The following is a 25,172-nucleotide window of genomic DNA, read 5'->3' as shown; positions in this document are numbered from 1 at the left end:
AACATGTGGAGAAAAGGCCAAGTTTGTCTCCAGATTCACCTTATGATGTGTAAATCCCCAAAACACACCTCCACAAAAAAGGTGCCCACCTTGGGGGTTGGTTTAGGATAAGCCCTCCCCTGTCACTCCCTAAAGTGGAGATTATTATAATGAGAATGATAATCAATTTTTCCATTCTATAAATATAACTGTGTTTTCTTTCCTTATTCAAAAGATACTTTTCCATTTTTTCTGGTTCTCTCCCTGTGGTCAACAGTCTTTCAATAAAACTTGGGAAACTGAGTCACTGAGTCTTGTAATTCTTTTGGGATGCCTCACGATCAATCTGATCGCCCTAATTCCATCCCACATCAGTATCACTTGCTGTTTGTAGGCATGTGGGAACTAATTTAGAGATGTTTCTCAGCTTCCCACCACTGTATATGGTGCCCATATTGTACAACATTTTATCAAACAGTGTCTGCTTTGTGTAAGGAACTTTTGTGATTTTTTTGGAATGCAGATTTCTTTCAGAATTCTTTATGTAAAGTGAAATTTCCATAATGTGAATTTAGATAAAGAGAAAACTGTCTGTATTCCAAATATTTCTAGCAGCACTTTTTATAATAGTAAGGAATTGGAAACAAAATGGATTCCAATTAATTGACAAATGGCTAAATAAATTGAGGAACATGGACATAATGGGATATATTACTGTAATGTAAGAAACAATGACTATGATGAATACAAAAAAGCTCAGAAGACATTTGATCTAATGTTAAGTGAAGTAAGGAGAACCAGGAGAATAATATACACAACTAAAACAATATATCAATAAAAGGATCATTGGACAAAACAACCAAAACTGAATATTGCAAAATAATGACCAAGCTGGGTCCCAACAAGGAGATATAAGAAGATAATCTACTTCTCCCTCTTTTCTTAGTAGAGGCAGGTGGAATATTACATATAATGCCAGACTTTATGATACGTTGGCAAGTTCTTTTTTTCATCTATTTTACTCCATTTCTTATATCAGAAATGACTCTTTGGAAGGGTGATAGGAAATGTAGGTGATGTAAAAACAAAAGAAACAAGTTGGTGAGGTAAGGCAATTTATTAAGAAGCTATATTAGTGTGAAGAAATGCAGGAACCAGAATAAAGGAAGCATAGGGGAAGAGCATCTGGAGGAAGAACAATGGAGGAAGAAAGAGAAGCAATTTTCTAACTGTAATACACTGCAGACTACTTGGACCAAAAGAGGAAATGTATAACTAATTTAGTTAACACATGATAAATTTGGCACATCCTCATATCAGCTGGAATTCTTTCTCAGCCAAAAGCAGAAGAGCAAACATCTTAATTTGCATTGATATTTTCATTATTTAAAGATGGAGGAACTGACAATGGTAAATTCTGTTCTGATTTTAACAGGGAGACACTAGTTGGTGAAATATCAATGTTGAGAACCTTCGTTGGAGTTAGGGGGGAGTGACTACTCCCTCTTAGATTTGTGATAGAAAAGGAAAGAAAAAACAAACATAGTATAATTTGGGAGAGCAGATTTTGAAGGATTCAGATACCAGATAAAATTACGTGTTAACATGAATCTCATTATCTGGTCAATTGGGCACAGTAAGGGTGAAGATACATGCATACAAAGTGAATATAATGTAAAAATGAATTAGGGGCAGCTAGGTGGTGCAGTGGATAAAGCACCGGCCCCTGATTCTGGCCTCAGACACTTGACACTTACTAGCTGTGTGACCCTTGGCCTCAGACATTTGACACTTAATAGCTGTATGACCCTAGGCAAGTCACTTAACCCCCATTGCTCTGAAAAAAAAAGAATTAAACACGGAACTAGGCAGGAACAGAGAAGGGGAGAAGAGTGGTTGGGTGAATAGTCACAAGTAAAACACTCTACAGTGACTAAAAGTTGATTAGAAAGAGGAAAGGGAAAGGGTAAGATCCAGAAATCTGGGTATCAGCTGAGTAAAGAGAGGGAACAAGCAGGTCATACTTCCCCCTTTCCCCCCTCCTTCCCCTCCCCTTTGCCAGTAGTTGTTCAAGGTTGCCTGTGAAACATTTCCTGAAGCTATATTAATGTAGTCTGTGACTTGAAGCACAGTGATAGATTTCCAGAAATCCATCATGGATTTCTTCTGGTTCACTTCCAAGTAGTCATAGGCATGGCAAATAATGGGACTTGTAGGTTTTATGACTCCCTGATCCATAGGCACTGTCAAACCTTAATAATTGAGCAACTTAGAAAGGAAAAGAAAATAAAGCTTCCTATCTCAGAAGGTAAGCTTAGTCACTACAGAAATCCCAAAGCATGTAAAATTTGCCATATAGACATTAGGAACTGGAGTTGATTGGAAGACACTCCCTCATCTTTAGGTGAGAAAGCCTTTGGTGCTTGCAAACTGGCTCCAGGATGCAGGGAGGCTGGGAAATTTCACCCTTTCCCTCTTCCTCTCTTCCCCTTGCTCTGCACCCACATTCAGAGTGTTTGGAGGAGGGCAACCATATGGAAAAGGGCCTTGAGTTCATGCCCTATGAAGTTCAGTTGAGGGAAATGGGATGTTTAGCCTGGAGTACAGAAGAACAGAAAAACTGACTTCAAATATTTGAAGGTCTCTGTCTTAAAGAAAAGGGATTGAACTTTGGCTCCAGAGCAAAAATAGGAACAGTGAATGGAGGTTACAAGAAGCAAATTTAAATTTCACAGAATAACTGAGTTTTAGAATTGGAAGGATCCTAAACTGCCATTTAGTTCAGGCCATTTCCTCTCATAAAAATTCTCACTAAAACATACCCAACAATTGATCAAGTGATGCCTATGAAATTAAATTTGTCTTCATCGGTTAGGACCTTCAATTTTCATTGCTTGTTGTCTAAGCTTTGGGCATTTGTCAGTCAATAAGCATTTATTAAATGCCTACTATGTGCCAGGCACTGTGTGCTAAGGGCTGTGGATACAAAAAAAGAGTCCCTGCCCTCAAGGAGCTTACAATCTAATGGAGTAAGAAAACACAAAAAGGAGATGAAAAATAGTGATGGAGAGAATGGTTGTGGGGTTGGGGGAAGAAATGTAATTAATGTAGGGGTATGGTAGAGAAGTCCAAAGGAGTGCAACTGGGTGGGAAATGATGAGACAGCTGGCCTGGGCACCTCTTTAAATGGAGGTTTTGGTGTATATAGACATTTGTGGCCATAGGTCTTTTAAACATACTACAAAATAAAGAATATCTTGTTGGATCCTTTCTTGGATTGTGTCTCCCGTGAGCATCAGAATATCTATTTTTTTTTTTTTGGTGAGGCAATTGGGGTTAAGTGATTTGCCCAGGGTCATACAGCACTAGTGTCAAGTGTCTGAGGCCGAATTTGAACTCAGATCCTCCTGACTCCAGGGCCGGTACTCTATCCACTGCGCTACCTAGCTGTCCCAGAATATCTATCTTAGTAGCAATTGTTCCTACATTTTAATTCCTTCTAGGGACTTTAGTTTGGTGGAAAGATAGGCAGTTTTCTCCCTTCTTCATTGTAAATTTGTTTTTTTTTTTTTTTAATTTTTTTAGTGAGGCAATTGGGGTTAAGTGACTTGCCCAGGGTCACACAGCTAGTAAGTGTTAAGTGTCTGAGGCCAGATTTGAACCCAGGTACTACTGACTCCAGGGCCGGTGCTCTATCCACTGTGCCACCTAGCTGCCCCTCATTGTAAATTAAAAAAAAAATAGATTTGTAAGACAAATTCTGTCCAGTAACCTGCCATTTCTATATTTTAAACTCAGATACAGAAATCCAATTTCATTTTTAGATAGCACTTTTAAAATTTACCTCTCACATTAGACTTTTGTGCATTATGTGCTTTGACTTCAATTTTTAATTAAAGAAAACATCACCCATATCTTTATAGACTTTCTGCCATGTGTGAATCAGTGCTGAAGGGTCTGTTGCTTTGATATGTAAAGATCCTCTGCTTATTGGCCACTAAGTGGGAGGAGTGAATATTAAAAATGAGGAGACATCACCCTCAGTGTTCTCTTTGCTTCTGACTTCAGATCCTGTTTGCACGGTTTTAGACATCTGGCCATAGCAGAAACATAAACAGTAAATATCTAATTGAAATTCTTCTTACTCTCCATTCTTAATTTATGTCCTTTCCCTACCTCTTTGTACATTTAATTCATTTGCTACCTTGTTTGATTCCTTTACAGCTCTATTCCCTTTTATTTCCCTTCTAGATTTCATTTATTCACTGTATAGTATATTCCCTTTAATGACCCCTTAACAACTGGCTAGCCACACCCAACATCTTTTTCCTTCTCTTAATAGATTCTTATCTTGTCTTATTAATTTGTTTTATTTTCCTAGCCTTACCAAATACCTTCTCTTACTACTGGATTTCTTTATTTCATCATTAGATCCTTTCCTTCAAGTCCTTTCCCCCTTCAGGTTAAATTTCTTCCACTAATTTCAGTCAGTCTCAATTTTTCCTCAAATTTTTTTTTCTTGACTTAAGCAAGCATTTCCTAATAGTTGGAGCTATCCAGTGATGGAAAGGTAGTGTTCAAGAGGTGGCTAGACACCTACTTGTTGAAATTGTATCAGGGAGTCATTTTTTCCCATTTGAAATTTTATAGCTTCATTTTTTTTTCCAGTGGAGTGGGAGAAGGCAGAGAACTTACTGAATACTGAGTGGGAGAGGGCAGAGAACTTAAGGAAGCCTATAACTACATGTTCTTTAGTATGGGTATTGTTTTATTATCAATAATAAATGTATAATAAAATACAATAAATTAAAATTTTGTAAACACTTATACTTTTAAAAATATTATTTTAAACATGGTTTTAAAATGCATAAATGTGGGGGCAGCTGGCTGGCACAGTGGATATAGCACCAGCCCTGGATTCAGGAAGACCTGAGTTCAAATCCGGCCTCAGATACTTGACACTTACTAGCTGTGTGACCCTGGGCAAGTCACTTAACCCTCATTGCCCCGCAGAAATAAAATAAAATAAAATGCATAAATGTTATAGCATATGAAAATATTTTCAAAATGTAAATAAATAATATAATGAAAAAATTCTATTTGTTACTGAAATGGAATTGCCATTATAAAAGTACAAACTTTCATGAAGCCCCAATTTTTCTATCAGCTATTAATATAATCCATATTATATTTTATATCTCAATAGATCTGTGAAAACATAAATATGTTCCTTCCACTGTCAAATATCAAAACCAATACATGTCTGTCTGTGAGTGGCATAAAGGGGATTGTGGGTTTTTAAATTATTTGCCAGTAGAGGGCTGGAAAGACATCAAGTATAGCAACAGATCGTATCTGCTTTTTGAAGACCATGGCGAGGCTTATCACTCATAGACCATGAATTCCTTTGGCCATGGCAATCCAATGAAATTCATAGCATATAAAAATGACATACTAATTATCACAAATTGACAGAATTTCTAGATGTCTCAGATATTCTTCAATTTATCAATAAGAAAATACCTCATAATTAATATTAATTTGCGAAATAGATTTTCTGAACTTGTCCCAGTGATAAATCCAGTACATGTGACAAATATATACTAAGATTCATTCCTGTTCATAAGACTATAGTCTTATATATGAAACAAAAAATAATTATTTCTTATGTCATAAGAAATCTAAGACATAAAAATTCCTTTATGGTGATTAGCAATAGGTGAAATAATTTAGAAATCCATTATACACAGAACTCCTTCTCTCTCAAATGTATGTATATTTATTTACCGAACACTAAGCACTCTCAAATACTTTACTTAATTGTTCAGTGATTAAAACTAACAAGAAAGAAGAAGACAAAATGATTGGAATTTCATATTTTATCAACTTGCTAAAAGTTACCTGCATTCTTTGATATAATTTTGGGGGACATTTTCTAGAATCATATCAGATTTTGGGGTAATACTATAAATGATAGGGTTTTTTTCATTTAAATATAGGATTGTTTAATTCTATATAGCTAAGAAAGTAGTCCAAAGACCATAAAGGAGCTTCCTCTGTTACATCACCCATTCATTATTTCCTTAAGATTGATTCATGAGTGGCTTACAGAGAAAACAAAACAAAAACTGCAGTCAGCATCTTGAGTATCCTTCAGCTTTATCTGCCTTGGTCAAAAAACAATCTTACCTTGTTGTAGAATTTCAAAACTCCTCTGTAGAGAAAGGCTCTTACACTATTCGGAAAAATTCTGATTGCTTCATTACAGTTCAAAATTGCCTTGGAGTATCTCCCTTTCATTCCATAGAAAGCTGCACGACTTATATATGCCTTTTCAGTAAAGGAAAGATACATGCTATAATAACACTGATTCTTAGAAAAATTCTGATTCTGTATTTTAGGGCTCAGAGGTGTCAAACTCATTATCTGCAGGCAACAAACTCCCACAAAAGTCCCCACTACAGTCTAAACCAGATTAAAAGGTAATTGAGAAGTGTTTAACAAAATAAATAAAAATATAATACCACAGATAATTTGTCATTTTCTAAATCAATATGCAACCCACAGTGATCCATTCATACTTGAGTCTGAATCCACTGTTAAGTGAGTCAAAGGATGGTAGTCTGAAAATACATAGCACTTAAAAAAACAGGCATCAGTATAGTAGTAATTAAAACAATGAGGGTGAAAAAAAGCTTGGAATTCCTGGAGCTAAGCTTTAGATATAAGCATTATATAAATATATAAGCATTATCTAAAGAAAAGAGAACTAATTGGACACAGTGTGGTGTTTAATTATCTGAAATAGAAAAAAAGAATCTAAAGTAACAGGACTTCAGAGTATTATGATTTAATTTGAAAAGCTAACATTTGCATACCAAATCAGATCATCTGACTCCTCAGTTGTCCAAGACAAAGAAGTGATTTACAGAGCTTATTTTTGTAGCAGGAAAGGGGGAATTAAAAATTATAGCAATCTTGGGAAACTTGTTTTGAACATGATTCAATTAGACAAGACAGGTCATCTATCTACTTCACTTCTCCCAGGCTATCTTAACCCAGATTTGTACTGTTGGCAACATTTAGAGTGTGGACATGTCAGGGGACATAATGGGGAGTTTCTAGGGTGGGACAACTATTAAATTTAATATTATGTTGGATTAGGGCCAGTGTCTATCAACCTATCTGGGGAAGTGAGATTGCTTTAGGAATCTCTGCCCAGCATTTGTAACATTTTGCAATTAAAAGGCTTACTTTAAAGTAGCCCTGTAGTTTAAATTTACTTCAGGTAGTTCAGGAAAAAGGAAACTTAAGACCAGGAAAGAGATTTGTACTTTGTAGTTTGTTAATTTGTTATCACACACCCCTCCCTCTATCCTCCAGCTGTTAGAAAGGGAAACACAATTTTAGATTATACTACTCAACTTAAATTTAACCTTCAGCTCAAGAAAAAAAGAGAATTTACCGAGACTGGAAAGAGGAACTTAACCTTTATTCAACTTTATTCCACTCCCCCTTTCTCCACCTGCCAGAAAGGGGAATTTAACCTTTAAAAAAGTCTTATACTCCCATGATTATTTTATTCCTACAAAGGTATGTCTTACTCTAAGTTATCTGCTACTAAATGATAAAGTTTTATCAATCTATCTGTTCCCTAAATCTATTGGTATTATTCAGGCTAAATGTCTTTGTTGGCATGGCTTAGTTGTTAGGGCTAGCTTTTCCTAAAGAAAGGAACTTAATCCTTCAATCAAACTAAAAGAAAATCAAAGTAATTAATACTAATTGATTTAAAGGTTATTCTTTTTCTGTGAAGTTTGTACCCTAAGGGATGATGATGTGGGTTCATAGGTGTCATTAGATGAGATATCATGTAGAAAGAGAAGAAGAAACAGCTACTTGTCAGTCTAATAACAATAGAGAGTTTTCTGCCCTCCTGGGAAAATATTTAGGACCTCATAGAGAACTTCTCAAGTACTAGATGATGTCTGGTTATTCACAAGGGAAAAAAAAGGTGTTCCCTAAAAATAAAATCTAGAAATAATTGCTCAGGATTATCACCTTTGTCCATAAGAGGCCAGGGCTTCAGAAAAAGAGCAGTTTTGGGGTCTTAGCCATTCCTCTTTTTCTCAGCTAAATTCCTTGAGAAAACTACTTACAACTAATGCCTCTGCTTCTCCCCCTCCCATTCTCTTCTAAACCTCCTTCAATCTGACTTCAGCCTTCAACATTGGACTGAAACTGCTCTCACCAAGGTAAACAGTGATCGCTAATGTCCTTTTCTTAATTCCCATCCTTTTTTTTTTTTACTTTTTTGCAACCTCTGACATAGTCAAAGTCCCCTTTCTCCTGGATACTATTTCTTCTTTAGGTTTTCATGACATTGGTTCTCTTTCCATGTGCAGGCCTTGCAATCTCTCATTGGACCTTTCCTCAGTCTCCTTTCCTGTGTCCTCTTCCAGGTCACATCTTTTAATCATGTTTTTCTCCAAGGTTTTGTCCAGGATCCTCTTCTTTTCTTCTTCCATACTATCTTCCTTGGTGATCTCATCATAAATACAATGATAACCTCTATGCAGATGATTCCCAGACCTGTATATCAGCCCTAGCCTCCTCTTGAGCTCTATTCACCAGGTGAACACAGGTATCTCAGATTCAACATACCCAAGACACAATCCCCTTCAAACTCTCTCCTTTTCTTGTCTTCCCTGTTACAATAGAGCCCACCACCATCTTTGCAGTCATCCAGGCTTGCAACCTTGACATCATCTTCAACTCCTCACTCTCATACCACCCATATGGTTCAAATCTGTTGCTGAGTCTTGTTACTTCTACCTTCACAATCCTACCTTCCCAATCTTCTTTACAACATTTGTTTGGAGTCTTACCCATCTAGTTTAAAAAGAAGGTATAAACTGAAAAGGAAGGAAGGAGAAACTACCAAAATAGATAGCATAAAAATAACTACTAGGTAGGATGAAGAATAACAGTAGAGATGTCCAAAAATCCTCAGGAAAGAAAATGTAAGAAAATTGTCAACAATGGAAGTGATGACCTCAGAGTTTTATACACCAGTGCACAGAGTGTAGGGTATAAGCAAGATGATTCTAAAACAAAGAGGCAAATTTGACCTTGGGGGATGGGACTTGTGATCAGAATATAACTCTGGAATGGTATGCCATATTCAAAAGAAATAGGATAGGTAATGCTTGAATAGAATCGCATTGTATGATGATGAGGAAGTCCAGTAAACAGAGTGGAGACATATGATGGAGAACATTTGGGTGAAGGTCAACAAAGCCAAAACATCCACACTGCCTGGTTATAAGGGGGAAAAGATGGGATATTTTGGAAGTAAATCATAAGCCCGGCCAAGAAACATGATATAGTTGTGATAGGGAATTTCTATTTAGGGAGTTTAAACCACTGGTCTCCAAAGGAGGGATGGAGAGGGAAGACAATGCTCTGTAATATGGAAAGAAAATATTAGAACTTCTATTTATATTAATCATCTAAAAATTAAACTTTACTATTATTTAATATATTGATTGATGCCTCATGTTATATGCATTATAGACATTACATACATACACTACAGGAGATATCTTAAGAATGAGAGTAACACAACAGAGAGGAGTTAATGGTGGTGCCCTCCCTTATTCGTTTGTATTTCACATATTTTAATACATTTTACATGTGCCTGGTTAAATGGATTTACATATTGTATTATCTAATTTTAACTAAACAAACTCACAAACTAGAGAAGTGGCTTAAAAAGTTTCCTGTAAAGAAAACAGCTGAAAAAAGACAATGTAACTCTGGCATATATCTCCTTCTTTTCACCTAGTCTAGGCCCTCATTTACATTCACCTTTACTAACAGACTTTTTAATTGGTCTCCTTTTTGCAAATCTCTCCCTAACTAAAATCCTCTTGGTACTCAGGTGATTTTTCTAATGTGTAGGTCTGACTAAGTCAGCTCTCTTTTCAATTAGTTTCAAGGATTCCTTATTATCTCCAGAAACAAAGATAGAGGCCTATGTTTGGCATTTAATATGTTGGACATTTAAAGCTTTTCATAACCTGATCCCTTCCTACCTTTCCAGTCTTTTTTTTTTTTTTTGGCGGGGCAATGGGGGTTAAGTGACTTGCCCAGGGTCACACAGCTAATAAGTATCAAGTGTCTGAGGCCAGATTTGAACTCAGGTACTCCTGAATCCAGGGCCGGTGCTTTATCCAATGTGCCACCTAGCTGCCCCCTCCTTTCCAGTCTTCTTATATTTTACTCCCCTCCATTTCCTTCCTTATATCCATCTCCTGACTTCCTGGGCTTACTCAACTATCAGTTAAAATCCTACTTTGGTAAGAAGTCTTTTCTGCTTTTTTTTTTAATCTTAGTGCCTTCTGAGATGATCTTTGGTTTATTGTATCTGCCTGTCTGCCTATCTATTATGTCTGTCTGTCTCTTGTTTGTACATAGTTGTCTGCATGTTACTTATCCTTGTTAGATTGCAAGCTCCTTGAGGACAGGTATGGTTTTGCCCTTCTTTGTCTCTTCAGTATCTTTGTATCTTCAATGCTTAGCAGAATGACTGGCACATAGTATGCATTTAGTAAATGCCTCTTGATTTGCCTAATAGTTTATCTATTTTGTTGGCCCATCTCCCCAAGCCCATAGTTTATTTATTAATTCAATGGTCTTCTTGCTTTCACTTTTGTTAAATCTCTTCTTTGATTTCCAAAGTTTCTATTTTAGTCAAAAGATTTATTTCTCAGGATTGCACAATTAATAAGTATCTGAGGTATGATATGAACCCAAATCTCCTAAACTCTATCTTTTATACTAGGCTGTCACTTTGGGGACAAATGACTACTGTATCTCTTATAATTTGTGATAAAGTAGAAGTCAAACTTGATTTTCAGATACCCTAGGTCTTAGGCAAATAGGTTTGAAAGTAATCCTAAAAAAACACTGGTAGTATACCATGGACTAAATGCCTAAAGAAGTCAGTTCAAGAAGGATGGGAATGAATGAAATGAATGAAATGAAAACTCTATGGATGAAATTCTGAAAACACAAAGAAAAATAGTTCGACTGAGAAAGGAGAAGTTATCTAAATAAATTGACATGGATGCATGGGAAACTGATTAACCAGCATAGATTTTTAAAAAAATAAATGTATAGGGGGAAGCTAGGTGGCACAGTGGATAAAGCACCAGCCCTGGATTCAGGAGGACCTGAGTTCAAATCTGACCTCAGACACTTGACATTAGCTGTGTGACCTTGGGCAAATCACTTAACCCTCACTGCCCTGCAAAAAAAATGTATGGAAGATAGAAACAAGAGCAGATGAGGAAGGATAAGTATAAAAGTATGGTCCCATATAGTGTCAGGAGTGCTAAAAGCCATAATGAGTTGAAGCTGGTGAGAAAACTAATGATGGCAAAAGTATTTTTTGCCTTTTTTGAAAGCTCTTTGGAAAAAGAGAGGATTAAATAAGGGTAAAGACTGATGATTGAAAATTATGGAATAATAATAATATGATATTAAGTGGAGCTGTTCACTTTTAACTTTTTTTTTTCTTTACTGAAAAGATGAAAGTTCAACAAAAATGGTTAATGGAGTTGAAGCCAAAGATAATTATAAGAGAATAACCAATCTTTACTTGACAAAGTCAAGTGGCATCAATGATATGTAACCCAGTCTAAGAAAGATGTGATTGCCAAGCTATTGTCATTGATCATGAAGAATAGAAAAAAACATTGCAGGGCTAGAGAAGGGCAAATGCTCCATTTTTTTTAGGAGGGTGGAGGAAGAGAGTGGAGTCTGAAAACTACAGGTCAGTTAGCATGACTTTAGTACCTGTTGAAACATTGGAACATACTGTTAAGGAAATAATTTTGAACATTTAGAAAGTGATTGTTATAAAAAGCCACAATGACTTCCTTAAGAATAATGTCAGAACAAACTGACTTAGGAGAGAGTAGATTCTAGACTGGCACAACAGGGGAATATTATAGACATATTTTACCTAAACTTTTATCCAAGTCTTCATGCTATTCTTGTGGACAAGATGGAGAGATGGATTTGGAACTGACTGAATGGTTAGACTTCTAGAGGAGTGATTAATGGAACATCAGTGGAATGCCCCAAGAATCTGTGCTTGATCATATGTTAAAATTTTTTATTAATAACTTGGATAAAGACTACATAATCTATAGGCTACAGATTTGCTGATGATACAAATTCAAGAGAGACAACTAGCATATTGGATTATGGAGTCAGGATCCAAAAATATCATACCAGGCTAAAATATTAAGTAAAACAAAATTAGATGAAATTTAGTAGGGATGAATATAAAGTTCTATACTTGTGTTAGAAATACTAACTACAGGGACAGCTAGGTGGCGCAGTGGATAGGGCACTGGCCCTGGATTCAGGAGGACCTGAGTTCAAATCCAGCCTCAGACACTTAACACTTACTAGCTGTGTGACCCTGGGCAAGTCACTTAACCCCAATTGCCTCACTAAAAAAAAAAAAAGAAGAAATACTAACTATAAGTAATTATGTTCTAATCTTGCTGCTGACATTTATTACCTGTGTGACCCTGGGCAAGTCTTTTATCCTTCCTGGATCTCAGTTTTTTCATTTGTAAAATGAGAAGATTGAACAAGATGGTCTTGGAGTTCTCTTCCCGCTCTAAATATATAGCCTATTATGGACTATATATATGTGGGAGCCAGGGGTAGAAATGAAGTCACTAGAGCAAGCTCTCAGAACTCATGACATGGTTGCTCAAAAACCCTCCAGATAATGCCATAGGACAATTCCTGGAGCAGCAGAACCCACAAAAGAATGGGCTGAGATAATTTTCCAGCCAAGGACAGCTTGGAAGGTCAGCAGGAGGGGGCTGCTGTGCCAGGGAGGGAGTGGAGCCCAGCACTGAGGTCACACTGACACAGATCCAGTACCAGGTAGGTCAAGCCAGAGAAGGAGACCCCCCAGAGGCTCTAAATAAGCTACAGCGCCAGTGTTCTTTGGAACTAAGCTCATGATCTGGTGAGAGGGCTGAGTGGTTGGCTGGGGGGAGATTACAGAAGTCTCTGCTGGTGCTGAGGTGGAACTTGTGTGCTTCATCCCTGTTGGGAAGGAAGTGGGCTTGAGTAGCGGTGGCCCAGGTGGGGGAGAGGAGCAGGCTTATTGGAGCTAGCAACCACAGCACTCAGGGCTTTGCTGCCTGGTTAATTAGCAAGTTGGCCTGGGGTTATCTACAGACCAGAGAACAGGCCAGGTGAGTGAAGGACCTGCCCCTCCTTAAATTGTACCACCTTAGACTTCCTGAAACTTGGGACAGTACATCCTGGAAGCAGTGCCCCACTTTAAGAAGGAGTTAAAAGGCAAGTAAAACATGGGCAAAATGAGCAGACAGAGAAAGATGAGGACCATAGAAAGTTTCTTTAGTGACAAGGGAGATCGAGGTGCACCCTCAGAAGAGGATAACAACATCAGGGCTCCTACATCTAAAGCTTCCAAGAAAAATATGAATTGGTCTCAGGCCAAAGAAGCACTGAAAAAGGACTTTGAAGATAAAGTAAGAGGAAAAAATGGAAAGAGAAATGAGAGTGATAAAGGAGGGTCATCAGAAAAAAAGTCAACAGCTTGAAAAGCCAAATGGAAAAGGAGGTACAAAAGCTCTTTGAAGAAAATCATTGCTTAAAAATTAGGATTGAGCAAATAGAGGCAAATGACTTTATGAGAAACCAAGACACAATAAAGCAAATCCAAATGAATAAAAAAATAGAGGGCAATGTGAAATGAAGTCACTAGAAAAGGATCTGAGGGTTTAGTGGAATTTAGCATGGATTAAGTATGATATTGTGGGGGGGGGGAATAAACACAAAACAAAATTCTGAGGCAGTGATTTTAGGCTGTATTAAATGAGGGATGGTAATCCAAGACAAGGGAAGTGATAGTTCCCCTAACCTATCCCTTGATCAGAGCACATCTAGAGTATTGTGTCAAATCCTTGATCTTTTTTATCACTCACAATTGTTACATTTCCAAACTCCATGTTCATGAATGCCAAAATTCTTTTATGTTTATACTGTTTTATCATTGCATCTTTTCCTGTGCCTTACAAAACATAGCCTTATTTTCATTTTCATCATTACCTTTGTTCACTACCTACACCTCTGCTTTTTCCTAGACCTCTCTGCCCTTGCCACACTTTTCTCCTTTCTCTATCTTGACCTCTTGGTGAACCAATTCCAACTCTATACTATCCTCTGCCCTTTAATCCCCTGCTTACTTGTTCTATCATTGGGAAACCCTTATGAAACACCAACCATGGATTACTCCAACCATTTGTCTCCCATCCTATTCACATTTGTAGAAGAAATTGCAAAACCATGCTGATTCAATCCACTACAAATTTATGTTATCTCAACTGGGTCCCCACTACAATAAGGCAATCATTCTACTCTTCAAGTCACTATCCTTACCTTCACAGAAGTTATTCAAACCTTCTCCTCTCTCTTTAGGCCTCCTATAGCAATCTCTCTCCCACCACCACTTTGGTGAGGACTTTGCTTTATATTTCACCAAAATAATTGAGGCCATTTGCTAAAAGCTCCTATATCTCACATCATTCAGTTAGCTTCTCCCTCTAGTTGCACCTTTGAACCCACCTTCTCCTATCTTTTCCTACAGATTGTTCCCATTGTTACCCCAATTTTCTCTCTTATTTTCAATATTTCCCTATGTCCTGGATTTTTCCCTGATGCCTATAAACACAATCATCCTTGAAAAAAACAAACACCCAATCTCTCGATTGTATTATTCCTGCTAGTTATTGCCCCACATGTTTCCTACCCATCTTAGAATCAGTGTCACTTTTTCTGCTCCTCTCATTTTCTTCTTCTTCTTCTTGGGGGGAGGGCAATGAGGGTTAAATGACTTGTACAGGGTCACACAGCTAGTAAGTGTCAAGTGTCTGAGGCTGGATTTGAACTAAGGTCCTTCTGAATCCAGGGCTGGTGCTTTATCCACTGTGCCACCTAGCTGCCCCTTCTCATTCTCTTCTAAACCCACTGAAGTTTGATTTCTGACTTCCCCATTCAAATAAAATTGCTCTCTCCAAAGTTACCAATGATTTTTTAGTTGAAAAATTTAATGTAATTTTTTGAATTGTCATCTTTGCAGCATGCCTTCTTTGTAGCATTTTACATTGTTGATCACCCTTTTTTATTGGATACTGTCTCCTTTTTAACATTCGGTGACATTTTCCACTCTTGTTGGTCTTTGTGATTGACTGCTCCTTTTCAGTCTCATTTGAATGGCTCTTTATCCATGTTATGCCCACTAAACACAGGTGTCCTCCAAAGTTCTGTTCTGGGCCCTTTGCTCTTTTGAGCTAAACCTTTCCCCCTTGGTGATCCTATCTTGAATTGCAAGATCCATAGGTATCTTAAACTCAACATATATAAAACAGAATTCATCATCTTTGCCTCAAAACTTTCTTATCTTCTAAACTTCCCTATTACTATTGACAGTACCACCATTCTCTCAGTCACCTAAACTTTCCAACCGAGGCTACCCCTCATTCTTAATCACTCCACCTAGGTAATCCATTGTCATCTTGTCATTTCTCTCTTCACAGTTTCTCTCTCCATTCATACAGAAATCCCTCTGGTTTAGTACCTCATCATTTCTCTAGTCTCTTGTAATAGTTGTCCATTTGCTGTCCTTGCTTCAACTCTCTCTCCACTCAATTTCATCCTCCACTGAGCTGCCAAAGTGATTTTCCTAAAGTTCAGTAAGGGGAAGGGTGATGACCATGTCAATCCCCTACTACATTAACTCCCTTGGCTCCCATATACCTCCAGGATCAAGCATAAAACTGTATGCTTGACATACCTGGACTCTTCCTACCTCTCAGGTCTTCTTACAGTTTCCTCTCCTTCAAACACTCTGCAATTCAGCTGGTCTCCTTGCTGTTCCTTCCACAAAATACCGCATTTCTCATTCTGTGCCTTTGAATTTTCTGTCACCCATATCTAGAATGTTTTCTCTCTGCAACTCTTATCTCCTCCCCTTAGTTTCCCTGTCTTTCCTCAAGTCTCAGCTTAAATGCTACTCTCTTCTTTCCTAGGATCCCATGTCACCTTGTCACAGCTGCTATTGACTTGTCCTTTGAGATTAGACCCAATCTGCTTTGTATATATCTTGCATGTTGTTTTCATGTTGTCTCTCCCATTAAAGTGTGAGATTCTTGAGGACCAGTACCATGTTTTTATCTTTGTGTATGGGGGGAGGGGTGGTATCCTCAATGTATTGGTGGTATCCCAATAATAATTAATAAGTACTTAATAAATGCTTTTTTTTCAGTTAGGCAAGTGGGGTTAAGTGACTTGCCTAGGGTCACACAGCTAGTAAGTGTTAAGTGTCTGAGGCCAGATTTGAACTCTGGTACTCTTGAATCCAGGGCTGGTGCTCTATCCACTGCGCCACTTAGCTGCCCCTAATAAATGCTTTCTAAAAATTGATTGATGAAACTCAGCGCACTACATTTGAGGAAAGATAATGGGAAGTTGCAGTTTGTCCAAAGGAAGGTAACGAGCATTATAGAAGGCCTCATCTTCATGCCATATCATGATCAATTGAAGAACTAATTGAAGGGATGGTTAGCCTAGAGAAGACATAGGTGATATGATACGTGTCATTAAATATCTGAAGGCTTTTCAGGTAAAAGGAAGATTAAACTTGTCCTACTTAGCCTCACAACAACAATATCAGAACAATGGGCACAAGGAAACTACAAAGAACTGGATTTAGCTTTGATGTAAGAGGAAAAACCTCCCATAACATTTGACTTATCTAAAAACCAGTATGTGCACCTTCAGGAGCTAGTAGCTTCCTTCTCATGCCAGATAAAGCTGGAAGAATAATTATTTGTTAGACAAGATATGGAGGGGATTCTTAATCAGGTGTGAGATGGCCTAGAAACATAAAAACCAGCTCTCAGAAGAATATTTTTAAATGCATAAAATAAAATATATAGTATTACAAAGGAAACATTTCAAAATATAGTTATCCAAACTTTTAAAAAATGTTTACAGAGTTCTGATCTAGATGGTCTCTGAGGATACTATTAATTCTGGTATTTTGATTTAGTGAGCAAAAGACCATCTATAAGCAGTACACAGAGTGAAGAAAGGTAAAATATGTCTTCTTTTAAAAAAACCAATTAATAAAGAAGTACAGGAATTGTGGTTATTGATCACATTAAAGTAGGATGGCAGATCAAGGATCAAAGGATTTAGAGCTGAAAAGGGTCAATGACCTTTTCACTATTTAGCAACATTATATGCATTCAAATCATAGACAGTGAAAATTCAAATACCTGATAATGTTTTGGATTGATGGTAATTGCTCGATTGAAATCCTGCACACATTTATCCTTCTGGAGCTTCACTTTACAAAGGCCTCGTTGATAAAAGGCCTCAGAATATTCAGGATATGCTTTCACTGCTTTGCTGAAAGAGTCAAAGGCCTAGAATAGTCACATAATAAAAAAGAAATAACTTGGATCAATAAATCATATGCCATCAATTTTAGTAAAATAGTATATGAATTTTAAAAGCAACAATTCTGTCCTATGGATATTTTATTGCTTTTTTAAAAAAAAGCACCAGGTAAAGCAAAGGGAAATAAAAATTTATAAATAAGTAACATTCTATAATTACTTACAGACCTATTTACTATATGTTGCTTTGCAAAATATTTGCAATTGATCTAATGAATACTAAAGAATGATCACCATGTTCAGAAAAACAATTACTCCTCACTTGAACAGTGTGGATAATAATAATAATAACTTATTATTATTATTAATTTCCATTTACATAGTACTTTATAGTTACAAATATGTTTCCTATACAAATTATTTTACATCATACTTGAAATAACCCTGTGAGGGAAGCAGAGTAGGTAGTATAGTTTTTTATAGATTTTGAAAATCAATCAACTAAATTACATGGCTGGCTCATATTGACCTAGTTCACAAGACAGCAAAGCTGGATCTTTTGCCTACAACCTTACCAGATTTATAATAATTGGTAATATACTAACTTCAATTTTTACATACAGAAAAAGAACACCAGGTCAATTTTAGTGGAGTCCTCTTGGGGGGCTCTTTCTTGAATATCTGTTAATGGTTATCAGCTGAGAATCAGGAATGATATTTTGATTATTGTACTTCAAAAGTATTTTTTTCTGGCTCTAACTCTAAGATTTTATGTTCCCAACATATGTAAGGTTTTTCAAGAGCAGGGGGCAAAAATTATATTTCATTTTTGCATCCTCAGTGTCAAACACAGTCCCTAATAGGCAGTGGGTATTTAAGATATGTGTGTGTATGTGTGTGTGTGTGTGTGTGTGTGTGTGTTTAAATTAAAGTTGTGCTTTGACCATCCAGAAGAAACAAGGCAAGGAGTAAACCTTGGATTCTTTGGCATTTCTTGTTGGAAAAACTAACATGTGGCCCTATTAAGTACTAATGTGACCTTTAGGCCAAAATATACAAAAGTCAGTGCAAGAATATGGCAAAATGTGATACACAACATAAAGAATACCCATGGATCCTTCTGTTAAGCTATAAGTTAAAAATAGTGAACAAGTCTACAGACCTTTTAGGGATGAAGGAGCTGTCCATTGCATCATCCTTACAATATTGTATGCTATTTTACTTTTAATATTTAAGAGAATGGTTATAGTATTTTAGTGTGAATTTTAATATGTTAAAGTTGTTGATGCAGTGTCCCAAAAATCTTGGTGTAGCTTTAAGATATTAATAGCTTTTATTATTAATAAAACCCACCCAGTGTTAGCTGCAGAATCACTTGTTTGTCAAACTGCTAATGTTAATGACCAAGTTCTACACAATTTGATCAGCTGACATAATTACTAGTACAGAGGAACTAATTGGTCACTATCTAGTCTTATGTTTTTCATCACACTAGGATTTATTTCAGGGAAGAGATTGATTCATAAAATACACTTTGATTTTATATATATATATATATACACATACATATACATATATATATACATATACATATATATATACATACACACACACACACACATATATATGTATATATATATATTTTTTTTTTGGTGAGGCAATTGGGTTTAAGTGACTTGCCCAGGGTCACACAGCTAGTAAGTGTTAAGTGTCTGAGGCTGGATTTGAACTCAGGTACTCCTGACTCCAGGGCCAGTGCTCTATCTCCTGCACCACCTAGCTGCCCCCGAAAACATATTTTTAGCATTAGACTTGTTGTTGAGTATATTTGGAATATTTTTATCTAAGATGCCAGTCATGAAATAGACATGAAGAATCATTTTTGAATAGTAACATCAGAATGATAATAAATCATTATAATGAATAACATCAAGTCTCCTTACTGAATAATAATATCTAGGTATGGTAGAACCAGGATTAAGTTAGTTGGCTCGATAATGTTTATGTAATTTTCTTGAGCTTGGTTTATAAAGCTGTAACAATGTTGATATTATATATTGGCAAGTCATATAAGAAGTTTTACACTATCTTGGGAGGATATAACCTTTATAAGTGGGATTCTTGTATACAACCAAAAGCTACTGAATTCCTTAATAATTTCTAAAAGTGACAAAGCCATATATTCCAAAAATCTCAGAAAATACCAATTGGAAAAACTGTTCTTCCATGTAACAAAGACCTAAGTAATAATGACATTCTGCTGGCAGAAACGATGCCTTTGGTGTCTTGTCTGTAGAAGTTATTGAGTCCAAAGCCCTTTTAAAAGTTACCATGGCATTCTACAATGACAAAAAAGTGAAACATTTTTCTATTGTTTAGAATCACAGAATTTTAGAAAGGAATCTTAAAAATTATTCAGCTTAACTTTCTCATTTAACATATAAGAAAAAAAAGGAACAGAGAAGTTAAATACTTGTACTGTACAATTAGTCATTCACCTGTTTGGGGACCAATTTTTAATTGGGGAATGCTAGCTAAGTGGCTCGCGCAATATTGGGGCAAGGAAGGAGACCAGCAGCCTCCCTCAAAACAGAACAAGATTTATTTTAACAAGAACAAACTTAAAAAATAAACACAAACAGGATCAGTAGGATCAAGGGAAAGGAAATAAAATGGGGAAAGGGAAATTATAATACCTGAAAAAATACCACCGCCCAGGAATCAGCTGAAAATAGGCAGTAGAACGCCTGTCGCTTTCCAGCTTCCACCTAGAATGCCCAATTCTCCTCCCTCAAACCTAGAAACACCCCACACAGCCCCAGCCAATGAGATGGGCGCTCTGACAGTCACATGACTACCCTCACTAGGCTTCCAATCATTATAATTTTGCCAAGCCCATGTAGGCGTTGGCGAGTGGTGATGACTTGAGGTGCCAGAGCCCCGGCAACAGCTACAACCAGTGGGTGGAGCACTGTGCGGTTTGCGGAGCCCCAGACCAGTGAGGCATAAAAACCTCAAATAACAATTCTTTACACCTGGGCAGTGTAAGACTTAAAACTAATTTTCCTGACCTTCCATCTAACATTCCTTTCATAACAACATATAGACTATTGTGGTATTCTTATGGTAAATATACTGGGTAAATTTCCTTAGAAAACTAAAATTTAGAAGTTATTAGCTTAAGGAGTTCCTGAAAATATTAAAGAATTATTTCCTTGAAGCTCTAGTAAGACATTCATTCTATTTCAAATCAGATTCCCTAGTGATTTGGAGAGGCGAAATATTATGGGTATACTTAACAGCAAAGGAATGCTCATGAAAAGAAATCTGATATAACTTTAATTTTTAATCAATTTTTATTTTGTTTTTTTAAAATAAAAGTAGATTCTACTGTTATTTGAAGTTAAACTACTAACAAATAATTCTTTTTAGCTCTTGAGTAAATACAGCTTGAACAAATTAATGAAAAAACCAATTTCTTAAATTCCTAAAACCAATTCCATAATAAGAGAAAATGAATTTTCTGTAGATGAGCATATATCTATGTTCACTGGGATCTGTTTCAAAAGATTTCTTTAGTTTTGTCTATTTTTTAAAAACTATTTTAGAAGCCAGAAGAGTTGAAGGAAAGTTTAGTTTTTGTAAAGTACAACCTTGAATATTTGGTTTACTTTGGACTGCAAATCTAATTAGTCCAGAGTTCTCTCTCTGTCTTCTATTCCCACCCCAGCAGGACATTCTTAAACTGTCTTATTCCTCCCAGCCAACCTTCAGCAAGTCCATCCAAGTACCCAGTGCCATGTTCTTCTCAAAGGCTTCAAACTGTACTACACTTACTTCTCAAATTGTCCAGATAAGTCAGATGTCTGTTTGGCCTATAGCCATGGTATTTGATGTTGAACATTCAAACTCACTCACCTCCAAACTTCCTTCCCCCTCCCCCACTGAACATACTGCAAACCTTCCAAACATTCAGGTTTGCAATCACAGTGCCATTCTTGGTTTTCTCGCTTTCCCCTTTTTCCCCCACCTTGACTTTCCAATCCAATCAGTAGCAAAATCGTGTTAACTCTACCCACACAACATCTTTCTTATCCATCCCCTTCTCTTCTCCAACACAGCTCCTTGGCACCTGTTATGGACTATTATAAGAGCTTCCTAATTGATCTTACTTCTAGTCTGTCTCCTCTCCAGACTATGGAGCCCATGAAACTGCTATCAAATAGACCAGAGGTCAGCAAGTCATGGACCAAGGGCCAAATCCATCCTACTGCCTGTTTTTGTACAGCTTTCAAGTTAAGCATTAATGTAAAAACCATTATCCAGCAGGCTAGATTTGGTCTGCGGGCCATAGTTTGCTTGTCCCTAAACAAGAGTAGTTATCATAAGCTTTCATCCTGATAAACGAAGGGTACAAGAATGATTAAAAATGGCTCATGGTGATTTTTGTCAGTATTCCTTTCATAAGAACAGATAACATTTCCTCCACATCTTAAGGCGATTAATCATTATAAATTCTGGGACTGAAGAATAAATCCCCCCCGAAAGCAATATACCAATAAATTTAGTTAGGGCAATCTTCAGATAGCTCATAGTCTGCCCTTTTTCCTTTCCAGTTTTTTTCCTTTTTGTTTGTTTTTTGTGGGACAAAGAGGATAAAGTGACTCACCCAGGGTCACACAGCTAGTAAGTGTCAAGTATCAGAGGCTGGATTTGAACTCAAGTCCTCCTGAATCCAGGGCCGGTGCTTTATCCACTGCACCACCTAGCTGTCCCTGCCTTTCCAGTTTGGTAAGATCTAAATAATCTTGTACTCTACCTCCAAGAGTCCAAAGTCACCTTTATGCCATCATGAACCATCGAACCATGTTTGTAAGACTTCCTATAACAGTTTTCCAAGTTCCATAAAGTAAGGTATTATATGGAAAAAGAAAACTCCACTATAAATTTAAATTTTTTTTTTTTAGTGAGGCAATTGGGGTTAAGTGACTTGCCCAGGGTCACACAGCTAGTAAGTGTTAAGTGTCTGAGGCTGGATTTGAACTCGGGTACTCTTGACTCCAGGGCCAGTGCTCTATCCACTGTGCCACCTAGCTGCCCCCACTATAAATTTTAACAGCAATGTTATATAAAGCATATTAATTCCATCAACACATTTAGTAAAAAATTGCTAAATTAAATTTTCTCACCTGTATTTTTTTGGCCTTCATTTGGGCTTTTCCTAATAGCAGATACATGGCAGGCTCTGGCCTACACAATGTGACTGAAAATAAGATTTTGATAGCTTCTTTGTGCTGATTACAAAATGAATAAACCAATGATTGCTGAATAGGAGACAACTCAAAGGAACCTAAAAATGAAGGAAATTTTTTGTAAAATTTTTATGTCACCTTCTAATTCATATGATATTAAAATGTAAGTAGTGTTTAGAGATTGTGAGAAAATCTTATAATTCAAGAACTGCATATTATAATCATACCAACTAGTAGTAGGCTTCCACCAGTGGTGGACAACCATGGATCAGCACTTTGAAGAGCCACAGGCCACTAATCCATAAGTATTATAATAAGACTTCTACTCTAAGCAACTAGTAAATAGTGCCAGCTATATTAACAAAATTAAAAAGGATTTCTATCATTTATACTAGATGGGGACCAGGGCAACCAGAAGCCCCAGGCTTTTTTTTTTTTTTCAGTTTGCTGACTTCTGTGTTCCCTGTACTCAGAGATTAAAGCATTCTGTGTTCACTCAAAAGTAGTACTGATTGATGGATATTGGGAGGGAGAGGAAACCTCATAGTATATACCGGCATAAAAAAATACTTACTGAGGCCTTTAGGAATCAGGTTGGTGATATGTTTCCAAGATGTTGATGTTTGTGTTGTTGACTAGATAATAATGAATAAAAGAATGGTTGCATGTATTGATTAGTGTATTTGGTGTCAGCATTCATAATGGTAAATTGATTTCCTATACCATTGTATTGAGAATCAGGTGAGATAATACATGTAAAGCAATTGGCAAACATCAAAATGCAAATGCTAGTTATTATTATTAAAGTCAGTTTAATAAATGTTAATCAAATACCTATTATGTATAAGATGAAATTAATTTTCTTTTAACAACAGCAAATGACTGAATACTGTTGGGGAGCCATTTCTGAATTTGTTATTTGGGTATGATTAGGCCACTGGTCTTCGTAAAAGCAAAGATCAATGTAAACACAAAAGTATAAGAAAAAAAATTAGAAGCCAATGGATGACAATTGAGAAAATTCCAACCTGACATTTAAAACTCCACAAAGTCATTCTTTAATAACTCATAATGCTCTCAAGGTGATCTTGGTTCCCCAAAGGCTATTCCAGGAGAATACAAGCTCTGGGAGATACTGTCTTTTTGGAACAGGTTTCAAGTACAGTGCTAGAAACAGACTATGGCTGTATCCTGGGTCTTCAGTAAGTACGGCCAAATTAGGTGGCCATTTGGTAATGGATATCATAGCAAACAATGGAACAACAAAAAAGGCAAAATGGGCCTCTTCCCTATTAGAGGCAACTCTAAGCATAGCATTCCCTTAGTTCAATTTTGGTTTTGGGATGAAATGCACTTATATCTCATTAAACAGTAAATTAAAGGAGATTTACTTTTCTCTAATGCCACATATACCACAAGAATACAGTGACATGAGGTTCTCTGGATACAGCTTTCTCCTCTCCTCAACCCCAGTTTCCATATGGAAATACAACTGGTTAGATACAAGGGATCTTCAAAAATCCACCAAGTATAGGAGGTTCCAATGATCTATTACTGGGACTTTTTAATGCATGACCAAAAAGTTGCATCAGAGAAGCTAGAGACAGTCAGGTCCCAGGGACAGCTTTGTCTCTTTTTAGGGAAAACTGTCAAAAGAAGAAAAGGAAGGGTCTTGAGCTTTACCTGTTTTAGGTAGAGGGAAAGAAGTGTCAGGAAAATGCTGCTAAATATTAGACCTATCAGAAGTGCCCTTCAGCTACTGCCATGATGGTGGTATAGCAGTGGGAAAGTGTTAGGAGGTCATAAGAATCACGTATTTTTAGACCATCTATAGACATTAACTTAGCTGTTGTTTCTTAAATGTGAGAATACTGCCCAATAATTGTTTTTGTTATTTGTTATCTCCTCCAGAGCCATATGGTACCAGTGGCAAGATATATTTTAGAATGACTGGACGATCTCTTCAAAAAACATCCAAATAATGCCATAAGAAAATGCCTAGAGCAGCAAAACTCACAGAAGAATGTGCCAAAATAATCTTCTAACCAAGAACAGCTTGGAAGATCAGAAGGAGGGACCTGCTGTGCTGATACAGGAGTCAAGCCAAACCCCACAGTCACCCTGACACAGATCCAGTCCCAGGAAGGCCTCACCAGAGAAGGAGACCCCCAGAGCCTCTGAATCAGCTGAAGTGACAGTGTTGTCTGGAACTAAGCTCACAGTTTGGTGAGAGGGCTGAGCCCTGGGCAGGGGGGAGACTACAGGGGTCTATGCTGGTGCTGAGGCAGAACTTGGATTTTTCACCCCTCATGAGAACCAGGAGGTAGGCTTGAGTAGCAGTGGCCCAGGTCAGGGAAGGGCACAGGCTCATTGGAGCTAACAACCACAATACACAAAGCTGGTTGATTAGCAAGTT

At 37.0% G+C, this 25,172-nt stretch overlaps 1 protein-coding gene across 1 annotated transcript in view; it reads right to left on the bottom strand.

Moving 5' to 3' along the window:
* The window catches only part of TTC6 (tetratricopeptide repeat domain 6), a 245,880-nt gene that overhangs the window by 46,805 nt on the left and 173,903 nt on the right, over nt 1-25,172 (bottom strand). Inside the window, 4 exon segments of the mRNA XM_043980656.1 lie at nt 6,169-6,309; nt 17,382-17,531; nt 19,709-19,843; nt 22,694-22,854. Coding sequence (XP_043836591.1) covers nt 6,169-6,309; nt 17,382-17,531; nt 19,709-19,843; nt 22,694-22,854 — 587 coding nt within the window.

This window comes from Dromiciops gliroides, chromosome 2 (genome assembly GCF_019393635.1).
Source record: "Dromiciops gliroides isolate mDroGli1 chromosome 2, mDroGli1.pri, whole genome shotgun sequence".
In the NCBI taxonomy this organism is placed as follows: domain Eukaryota; kingdom Metazoa; phylum Chordata; class Mammalia; order Microbiotheria; family Microbiotheriidae; genus Dromiciops; species Dromiciops gliroides.
Note: the sequence above shows the minus strand (reverse complement) of the source record. Positions and strands in the feature narration are given on the sequence as shown.